This window comes from Mizuhopecten yessoensis, unplaced genomic scaffold (assembly GCF_002113885.1).
Source record: "Mizuhopecten yessoensis strain PY_sf001 unplaced genomic scaffold, ASM211388v2 scaffold7763, whole genome shotgun sequence".
Lineage (NCBI taxonomy): Eukaryota > Metazoa > Mollusca > Bivalvia > Pectinida > Pectinidae > Mizuhopecten > Mizuhopecten yessoensis.
The window spans coordinates 489846-501683 of NW_018407210.1; the positions used below are offsets into that span (position 1 = coordinate 489846).

The following is an 11838-nucleotide window of genomic DNA, read 5'->3' on the forward strand; positions in this document are numbered from 1 at the left end:
AGCTATCTTTGTGCCTTCAATTTTGCTATGATATATTCAAGGGGTGTAGAGAGCGAAAGTGAGCGTAACCCCTGGATATCGAGGATGCTGTAAAGAAGGCTAAATTGTAACTTGGGCATACCAACCTGACCTGTCTTATCTACCAAGCATAGAGTAGTGATGACATGATCTTCTTATTAACACTCTTATAACATTTTATGTTTCAGTTTTCAGGTACTTTAGGTAAAATTGTATGTAAATTTAATTAAACGAAATATTTTTAGGGAGCACGGGTGAGAAATCCAGCAATGGGTCAAGGCGGTCATCTGTAGGAAGTGTAGATAAAGGTAAGTGGTCATTTTCTCCTGGGACACTCACACCCAAAGTTCCATCTTTACAAGATTAGAAATTGTATTGGTATAGGTAAACAAGCTTCACTCTATCTTCTGGTATATCATAAATACCTGAAATACAATTTAGACAGAATATGTACCAAGCATTGTTATGGTTTCCATACACACTTATACGTGTAATTCAAAGTAAAAGGTGCTGATAACGAAATAAAAAATGAGATAGGCAACAAGAAAGTGATGGAATTTACATTGTTTATAAGAGAAATTTGTGTATGGTGAATGTAATTATTGTAGTTAAGCATCTCATACATTTATACATCATACGTTATTGTATGTACCTGTAAACAATCCACTATGATGTCAAGATTTTCTTCCCTTGCACTGCAAAAGTTCAGGTGCTTGTTTGGAAGTTTTAATTTCAAATTTTATTGATATTGAAAGTTAGACAGTTTAAAAACAAATTATGTTTAAGAGTTTAATTAAATGAAAGTGTGAAAAAAACTTTTATTTGTACCATGTGATGTGACATATTTTTATGTAAATTTCTAAAAAGAATGTCCACCTGAATACTCCACATTACCTCATAATTGTCATACTTTTGGTGGTAAGAACAAATATCACTGTTATTTATCATAATAAAGCAAATGTTATGGTTTATTATCAAAACTGAGTGCCACTGCTTTCTGTTTCAAACTAAATTCTGTTTGTAACATAGAACACTTTTTGCAGGGGAATACATACCAGTATGAAGTATGAAGATTATACACTTGTCTCAAATGTTTTGTGTCATTATTTTCAAGTGTCAGTACATTGTACATGTATTGTGCAATGATAACATAAACATTTCATGATAAAGTCCAAAGCTCTGTCTGGGCTATCATTTGGTGATAATCAGACTGGGTTGATTCCAATCAGGATGTAAATACTATAGATAAGAGGTCTTGTTGTAATTAACCAGATTTTCAACTCTATGGGGTTGATCTTCGTTTGCTGAATCAAAAGGTTACCAGATCATAAATTCTGATCATGAGAGATTTTTTATCATGATTGAAGAAGAAAGAAATTTAAGTTACTTGGAATTAAATCATGTAACTGAATCATTTAAATTTCATCAATCGAATCATGATTTGGAATAATTAATTCAATAGTAATAAGGTTGTAATAAAATTTTAAAATCATTTTGAAAAGGTTTTTTGTTTGTGGAAACGAAAAATTCTGCACCGAATGGTATGTACTTTGTTATTACTATGGCTTGTGAGTAGGACATATCACCTTCAATCAGTTCTTGTTTGTTTATAGCTTTCTGGCTTGGCGGATTTATGATGCTTCTTGTAAAATATCTCTAGATTGACCTCAAATACCTGTAGTGCAACAAAGTACAATGTAGGGGGACAGGTACTGCATATGTTTACTATTATAGGGGGACAGGTACTGCATATGTTTACGATTATAGGGGGACAGGTACTGCATATGTTTACAATTATAGGGGGACAGGTACTGCATATGTTTACTATTATAGGGGGACAGGTACTGCATATGTTTACGATTATAGGGGGACAGGTACTGCATATGTTTACTATTATAGGGGGACAGGTACTGCATATGTTTACTATTATAGGGGGACAGGTACTGCATATGTTTACTATCATAGTGGGACAGGTACTGCATATGTTAACGATTATAGGGGGACAGGTACTGCCTATGTTTACTATTATAGGGGGACAGGTACTGCATATGTTTACGATTATAGGGGGACAGGTACTGCATATTGTTTACACTTATAGGGGGACAGGTACTGCATATGTTTACAATTATAGGGGGACAGGTACTGCATAGGTTTACAATTATAGTGGGACAGGTACTTCATATGTTTACGATTATAGGGGGACAGGTACTGCATATGTTTACTATTATAGGGGGACAGGTACTGCATATTGTTTACACTTATAGGGGGACAGGTACTGCATATGTTTACTATTATAGTGGGACAGGTACTGCATATATTAACGATTATAGGGGGACAGGTACTGCATATGTTTACAATTATAGGGGGACAGTTACTGCATATGTTTATAATTATAGGGGGACAGGAACTGCATATGTTTACAATTATAGGGGGACAGGCACTGCATATGTTTATGATTATAGGGGGACGGGTACTGCATATGTTAACGATTATAGGGGGACAGGTACTGCATATGTTTACTATTATAGTGGGACAGGTGCTGCATATGTTAACTATTATAGTGGGACAGGTACTGCATATGTTTACGATTATAGGTGGACAGGTACTGCATATATTTACTATTATAGTGGGACATGTACTGCATATGTTTTCGATTATAGGGGGGCCGGTACTGCATTTTTTTACGATTATAGGGGTACAGGTACTGCATATGCAGTACCTGACCCCCTATAATAGTAAACACCTGCAGTACCTGTCCCCTATAATCGTTAACATATGCAGGACCTGTCCCCCTATAACAGTAAACATATGCAGACCTGGCCCCCTATAATAGTAAACATATGTTTACTATTATAGTGGGACAGGTACTGCATATGTTTACTATTATACCGGGACAGGCACTGCATATGTTTACTATTATAGGGGGACAGGTCTGCATATGTTTACGATTTTAGGGGGACAGGTACTGCATATGTTTACGATTATAGGGGGACAGGTACTGCATATGTTAACGATTATAGGGGACAGGTACTGCATATGTTTACTATTATAGGGGGACAGGTCTGCATATGTTTACGATTTTAGGGGGACAGGTACTGCATATCTTTACGATTATAGGGGGACAGGTACTGCATATGTTAACGATTATAGGGGACAGGCACTGCATATGTTTACTATTATAGGGGGACAGGTACTGCATATGTTTAAGATTATAGGGGGACAGGTACTGCATATGTTTACGATTATAGGGGGACAGGAACTGCATATGTTTACTATTATAGTGGGACAGGTACTGCATATGTTTAAGATTATAGGGGGACAGGTACTGCATATGTTTACTATTATAGGTGAACAGGTACTGCATATGTTTACGATTATAGAGGGACAGGTACTGCATATGTTTACGATTATAGGGGGACAGGTACTGCATATGTTTACCATTATAGGGGGACAGGTACTGCATATGTTTACTATTATAGGGGGACAGGTACTGCATATGGTTTACTATTATAGTGGGACAGGTACTGCATATGTTTACTATAATAGTGGGACAGGTACTGCATATGTTTATGATTATAGGGGGACAGGTACTGCATATGTTTACTATTATAGGGGGACAGGTACTGCATATGTTTACTATTATAGGGGGACAGGTACTGCATATGTTTACTATTATAGGGGGACAGGTACTGCATATGTTTACTATTATAGGGGGACAGGTACTGCATATGTTTACTATTATAGGGGGACAGGTACTGCATATGTTTACTATTATAGGGGGACAGGTACTGCATATGTTTACTATTATAGGGGGACAGGTACTGCATATGTTTACTATTATAGGGGGACAGGTACTGCATATGTTTACTATTATAGGGGGACAGGTACTGCATATGTTTACTATTATAGGGGGACAGGTACTGCATATGTTTACTATTATAGGGGGACAGGTACTGCATATGTTTACTATTATAGGGGGACAGGTACTGCATATGTTTACTATTATAGGGGGACAGGTACTGCATATGTTTACTATTATAGTGGGACAGGTACTGCATATGTTTACTATTATAGTGGGACAGGTACTGCATATGTTTACTATTATAGTGGGACAGGTACTGCATATGTTTACTATTATAGTGGGACAGGTACTGCATATGTTTACTATTATAGTGGGACAGGTACTGCATATGTTTACTATTATAGTGGGACAGGTACTGCATATGTTTACTATTATAGTGGGACAGGTACTGCATATGTTTACTATTATAGTGGGACAGGTACTGCATATGTTTACTATTATAGTGGGACAGGTACTGCATATGTTTACTATTATAGTGGGACAGGTACTGCATATGTTTACTATTATAGTGGGACAGGTACTGCATATGTTTACTATTATAGTGGGACAGGTACTGCATATGTTTACTATTATAGTGGGACAGGTACTGCATATGTTTACTATTATAGTGGGACAGGTACTGCATATGTTTACTATTATAGTGGGACAGGTACTGCATATGTTTACTATTATAGTGGGACAGGTACTGCATATGTTTACTATTATAGTGGGACAGGTACTGCATATGTTTACTATTATAGTGGGACAGGTACTGCATATGTTTACTATTATAGTGGGACAGGTACTGCATATGTTTACTATTATAGTGGGACAGGTACTGCATATGTTTACTATTATAGTGGGACAGGTACTGCATATGTTTACTATTATAGTGGGACAGGTACTGCATATGTTTACTATTATAGTGGGACAGGTACTGCATATGTTTACTATTATAGGGGGACAGGTACTGCATATGTTTACTATTATAGTAGGACAGGTACTGCATATGTTTACTATTATAGTAGGACAGGTATTGCATATGTTTACGATTATAGTGGGACAGGTACTGCATATGTTTACAATTATAGGGGGACAGGTACTGCATATGTTTACTATTATAGGGGACAGGTGCTGCATATGTTTACTATTATAGTGGGACAGGTACTGCATATGTTTATGATTATACGGGGACAGGTACTGCATATGTTTATGATTATACGGGGACAGGTACTGCATATGTTTATGATTATACGGGGTCAGGTACTGCATAAGTTTAAGATTATAGTGGGACAGGGACTGCATATGTTTATGATTATACGGGGACAGGTACTGCATAAGCTTAAGATTATAGTGGGACAGGTACTGCATATGTTTATGATTATACGGGGACAGGTACTGCATAAGCTTAAGATTATAGTGGGACAGGTACTGCATATGTTTTCTATTATAGTGGGACAGGTACTGCATATGTTTACAATTATAGGGGGACAGGAACTGCATATGTTTACTATTATAGGGGACAGGTACTGCATATGTTTACTATTATAGGGGGACACGTACTGCATATGTTTATGATTATAGTGGGACAGGGACTGCATATGTTTATGATTATACGGGGACAGGTACTGCATAAGTTTAAGATTATAGTGGGACAGGTACTGCATATGTTTACTATTATAGGGGGACACGTACTGCATATGTTTATGATTATAGTGGGACAGGTACTGCATATGTTTATGATTATACGGGGACAGGTACTGCATATGTTTATGATTATACGGGGACAGGTACTGCATAAGTTTAAGATTATAGTGGGACAGGTACTGCATATGTTTGTAGTTTACAATTAAGTAAAGATTTCATAGGAAATCTTTCATATCAGGATCAATAAGTTTATTACTCTCTTATAAATCTACCTGATTTGACTGAAGGCATGCTCTCCACCTTATTTCATATTCTATCCTCAGTATTCCTCCCTTTCTTTCCCAATTTTTATAGGACATACTTGCTATACAATTCAATCTTAAGAAACCATCTAATTTGGTAGACATTTTTAAATTTGGTACACAAGTACATCATGTTATGGTTGAGGGTTTCGTTAACAGAATGAATTAAAGTCACTGTGACCTATTTTTTGACATCTGACCAGTTTGTCTTGAGCATATCTCCTTTACTATTAGACATGGAGTTACTAAGTTGAGTAAACAGGTACATCTTTGTATCACATACAAAAAGTAGGTCACCTCTGACTCTTTTGTCCCTGGCATAAGGCCACTGATATAAATCATGTGAATATTGTATAGCTGGTTATTTTCATGAAACGTCAGAAATTAGTCTGCCATTGACCAAGACACATCAGAAATTAGTCTGCCATAGACCAAGACACGTCAGAAATAAGTCTGCCATAGACCAAGACACGTCAGAAATTAGTCTGCCATAGACCAAGAAACTTCAGAAATTAGTCTGCCATAGACCAAGACACGTCAGAAATTAGTCTGCCATATAGACCAAGACAAATCAGAATTTGTCTTGCTACTGTTTATCAGGGAGACAAGGTTGAAACCTAATTGCTTGTATGTAATATATATATGTAACATTTTTGGAAATGGGGGATATTAATTTTGGTTTGTCCATCTGTCTGTCTGTCTGTCTGTCACACTTCGTTGCCATGAAATAACTGCAACAAATGTTAAACTATTTTCTCCAAACTTGGTAACGGTTAAATGCCTTAAGGGCTCGGCCACGTTCGATGACCACTTTCAGCAGACTTTATTTGGCGGAGTTATGGTCCCTTGAATAATGAAAAACGTCATTATCTGCCTTTATGTGCAATAACTGCAACAAATGTTAACCAATTTTCTTCAAACTTCGTACCAGGGTTAAATGCCTTAAGGGCTCGACCAAATTCAATGACCACTTTCAGCAGACTTTATTTGGCGGAGATATGGTCCCTTGAATAATGAAAAACGTCATTATCTGCCTTTATGTGCAATAACTGCAACAAATGTTAACCAATTTTCTTCAAACTTCGTACCAGGGTTAAATGCCTTAAGGGCTCGACCAAATTCAATGACCACTTTCAGTGGACTTTATTTCTTGTATTGAACGATTAATTTGCACCGTAATACCTACATGTTCAATAAAAAGTCTGTATAACTTTATAAGCTTCTTTTTTTCGAGTTTCAAGCTATACATTATGTCTCAACAGCATAATTCTCACATGTTTAAACCTATCCTCAATAATGTTTACCTACAATATGTCCTGCCAGTGGGAGATATTAATTCCACGAATTTGCTTGTATTCAGTATATATTAAATCAGGTGATGCAATAGGATAGTGTTTTGTATTAACATCATAACTCACCATTTATGATTCATCTATCGGTTAATTACCTTGTTATTTGACTTATAAACTTTTGTACCTGAGATAAACTTTATATATTATAAGTCACATGTGTATTAGTTATTGTGGTATAATTTTTACGACTCATAAACAAACACATGTTGTCCAGTGAAGACAGCTGTGACCGACATGTTTGTGCTAGTGCATCAACATCACTTTATAAATTGGAAATCAATTTTACCATATTACATATAAGCTGACATGATGTGAAGGTAATTCATTTTACGAGACACATTGTCTGGTTGAAGTAATTTCACTAGTGACAAACTACAAAACATCAAGATATGGAAATATTAGTTATATTATACTTAGATAAACAATAAATATCCTTGACCTATATAATGCCCCTCATCACACTTAGATAAACAATAAATATCCTTGACATATATAATGCCCCTCATTACACTTAGATAAACAATAAATATCCTTAACCTATATAATGCCCCTCATTACACTTAGATAAACAATAAATATCCTTGACCTATATAATGCCCTTCAGACCTATATAATGCCCTTCATTACACTTAGATAAACAATAAATATCCTTGATCTATATAATGCCCCTCATTACACTTAGATAAACAATAAATATCCTTGGCATATCTTATATCTTATATCTTATGTAGTTGTGCACCGGCATTTTAATTTGGGATTTCGACCCTTTTTGATGGAGTTATGCCCCTTTTTGTGAAATATTTGTCTGTGCAACTCCTCCTTAACCAACAGGTGGATTTCATTGAAACTTTGCATGAATGATCAGTATCTTAATATGTAGTTTTGCACCAGCATTTTAATTTGGGATTTCAACCCTTTTTAAAGGAGTTATACCCCTTTGTGCAAAATACTTGATACTTGTGGGAGACTATGGATTGCTTTGCAATGCTTTGCCTTAGTAAACCTTTAACTTACAGTTCTGGTTTATATAGCAGCAGGGGTATTAGTTAGCCTTTGGCTTACAGTTCTAGTTTAATCTGATGTTTGGGGAAAGAAAAAGTGTTTTAGGTAGGAGTTACATATATATGTATGGTGTGTAAATACAACATATTTCATCAGCTCCAATGTAAAATTATATCATCAACCAAACAATCACCATAAATTATCTGAAGTATAAACTTATTATTGTGTGCACTGTTAAAAAAAATACCCAAATATAGTTGAAATACAAGATAACAATCTTATCTTGCACAGATTCCATGGGTGTGTTGGTTTATTGTTGTTTACACAAAATGTACTTAATATTGCATCATTTTCCTGTAAGATCTAAATTTAAATTTAAATCAAACACCTCGCTCACTATAAAAAAATCACATACGCCTGCTTGTGTATAATTCTCATGAAAATCCACACTATCTGGTATTTTTAGCTTGAAAACAAGTTAATGTATGCTGTGGCTTGTAACATATTGTACTCTAAAACATTCATCTGACTCATGTGTATGTACATGTACATGCATGTTATATAAATGTTTGTCACTTTAACACTTTGCTGTATTTGTCAATCATTTATTCTCTAATTCATTCTCAATAGAGAAGAAATCAAAAAACCAACATTGTAAATGTTCCCTTCCTATAGCTGTAATCTGTTAAGTTATTGTAATGTGCCATTGTCTAAGATCTATTGGACTGTTGTAAATGGTTTCCTTGTCTGTCTTAACATGTCAGCTAAATCATTGTTTAAGCTGTAGTGAGTTAATCATGTCCTTTTCTAACTTCTAGTGAGGGACTGTAATGGTGTCTTTACAATTGTATGTCTAAGTTCTAGTGAGCGACTGTAATGGTGTCTTTACAATTGTCAGTCTAAGTTCTAGTGAGGGACTGTAATGGTGTCTTTACAATTGTCAGTTTAGTTCTAGTGAGCGAATGTAATGGTGTCTTTACAATTGTAAGTTTAGTTCTAGTGAGCGACTGTAATGGTGTCTTTACAATTGTCAGTCTAAGTTCTATAATGAAGCTATCATTTGGGAAAGGATCTGAAACTTAAGATTGTGGCCGATGTCATCTGAGTTGATGACACATCTAGGAGTTTTCATGTTCCACACGACAGATGATTTAGATTTTAACCAAACTTATACTTGTAAATGATACAAAAGTACTGGGTAGGTGTTTTTACCTTATAATTGATACAAAAGTACTGGCTAGGAGGTTTTACCTTATAATTTATACAAAAGTACTGGCTTGGTGTTTTTACCTTATATTTGATACAAAAGTACTGGGTAGGGGTTTTTACCTTATAATTGATACAAAAGTACTGGCTAGGTGTTTTTATATAAATGATACAAAAGTACTGGCTAGGTGTTTTTACCTTATAATTGATACAAAAGTACTGGCTAGGTGTTTTTAGGTCACCTGGGCTTTAGCTCAAGTGACCTATTGCAATCCGATTTCGTCCGTCGTCCGTCCCTCATCGTCCGTCGTCCGTTAACATTTTACATTTCAAACTTAAAGTCAAGTTCTGCTGGGCCGATTGAACTGAAAGTTGGTAGGAATGATCGACTCATGGTCCTGACAAAGAGTTGTTATTTTTCAGGTCAATCAGAAATCCAATATGGCCGCCACGGCCGCCATTTTGACAACCTATTTCAAACTTAAAGTCAAGTTTTGCTAGGCCGATTGAGCTGAAACTTTGTAGGAATGATCAACTCATGGTCCTGACAAAGTGTTGTTATTTTTCAGGTCAATCAGAAATCCAATATGGCCATCACGGCCGCCATTTTGACAACCTATTTCAAACATAAAGTCAAGTTTTGCTAGGCCGATTGAACTGAAACTTTGTAGGAATGATCAACTCCTGGTCCTGACAAAGTGTTGTTATTTTTCGGGTCGATCAGAAATCCAATATGGCCGCCACGGCCGCCATTTTGAAAATACCTATTTCAAACTTAAAAACAAGTTCTAATAGGCTGATCTAACTGAAAATCGGTCTAGGAATGATCAGCTCATGGTCCTGACAAAGTTAAGTTAACGTTATACTTAACTATTTTTAACTCAAATTGGTACATATTTCAATAACAAAAATAAATACTGTAGGACTCAGGTAAGGCCGAATGGGCCTCTTGTTATATAAATGATACAAAAGTACTGGCTAGGTGTTTTTACCTGATAAATGATACAAAAATACTGGCTAGGTGTATTTATGTAAATGATACAAAGTACTGGCTAGGTTGTTTTACCTCAGAAACTAATTTGAAATCATTCCTAACTATCAGCCGTCTGAAATTTGATAATCTTATTTTGGTCACTTAGCATTAAATTTAATGATTTTTGTTTTGTTTGTATGATCAATTGTGTAATACAGGCTTTATAATGCACCATTTGGTCTAGAGTCCAGCTGTGTGAATCATTATCTTTATAACAGTAATGAGGTCAAGTTCAACTTGAAGTGCTAGCTGGAGTCAAAAGTCAACGTGGGTTAAAAGCTTTAAAATTAAAATTTCATATTTTAAACAACAATATCTTAAAAACTGTTTAAGGTCATAGGAGTGTATTGATAAACGGAAATAGGAAGTGCATCCCTAGTTGAAAATCCAATGTAGGGAGACAGTATCACAATTTCCGCATATTCTGATGTTTAATATTAAACTGATAAATATTGCATGTTTATTATTGACAGAACAGTGTGTTCTCTCAATATTAAAGTATTTCAAAGCAATCCAGGCATTAATTCAGGGTTTTTTTTATCAATGGGTCACATGTGTCCATTTTTCTGTACTTCAGGAACCCGGCTACCTATTTCACTACTGTAAAGTTTTTCAAAAAAGATAACTCTTTACATGCAATTACTATACGTACATGGTTTTATTATAAAATGTCAATTTTTAAACGTTTATAGATAATTAATTTTACACAATTTCAGCATTTATTAAATTGATATACATTAGTGCAATACTAATCTATGTCAGTATCATTTTTATTGACATTATTTTGCCTAAAATTGTGTCTTTCATTTTTTTAGCTCACCTGGCACGAAGTGCCAAGTGAGCTTATGCCGTGGTGCGGCGTCCGTCGTCCGTCCGTCGTCAGTCCGTCCATCCGTCGTCCGTCCGTCTGTCCGTCCGTCCTCGTCCGTCAACTTTTCCTTTAAACAACTTCTTCTGAAGAACGGACAGGCCTAGAGTCATGATATTTGGCTGAATGTTTCGTTGGTAGGAGCCCTACAAAGTTTGAGAACGAAAATGACCTTGACCTGTTTTCAAGGTCACAGGGGTCAAATATGTCAAAACTTCAAATGACTTCTTCTAAATAACTAAAAGGTATAGAATCTTCATATTTGGCTGATGGCTTCCTTGGATAGAGCCCAACAAAGTTTGAGAATGAAAATGACCTTGACCTACTTTCAAGGTCACAGGGGTCAAATGTGTCAAACACTTCAAACGACTTCTTCTAAAGAACTGAAAGGTATAGAATCTTTATATTTGGCTGGTGGCTTCCTGGGATAGAGACCAACAAAGTTTGAGAATGAAAATTAGTTTGACCTACTTTCAAGGTCACAGGGGTCAAATATGTCAAAAACTTCAAACGACTTCTTCTGAAGAACTAAAAGGTATAGAATCTTCATATTTGGCTGATGGCTTCCT

At 35.7% G+C, this 11838-nt stretch overlaps 1 protein-coding gene across 4 annotated transcripts in view; it reads left to right on the forward strand.

Moving 5' to 3' along the window:
- The window catches only part of LOC110454315 (synapse-associated protein 1-like), an 89681-nt gene that overhangs the window by 18003 nt on the left and 59840 nt on the right, over nucleotides 1-11838 (forward strand). For 3 of the 4 annotated variants that reach the window (XM_021503758.1, XM_021503761.1, XM_021503760.1), the window contains exons 6-7: nucleotides 264-326; nucleotides 1521-1559. In XM_021503758.1, the coding sequence (XP_021359433.1) occupies nucleotides 264-326; nucleotides 1521-1559 (102 nt within the window). The remainder of the gene's footprint in view (nucleotides 1-263; nucleotides 327-1520; nucleotides 1560-11838) is intronic. The other variant, XM_021503759.1, reaches the window with a different exon arrangement.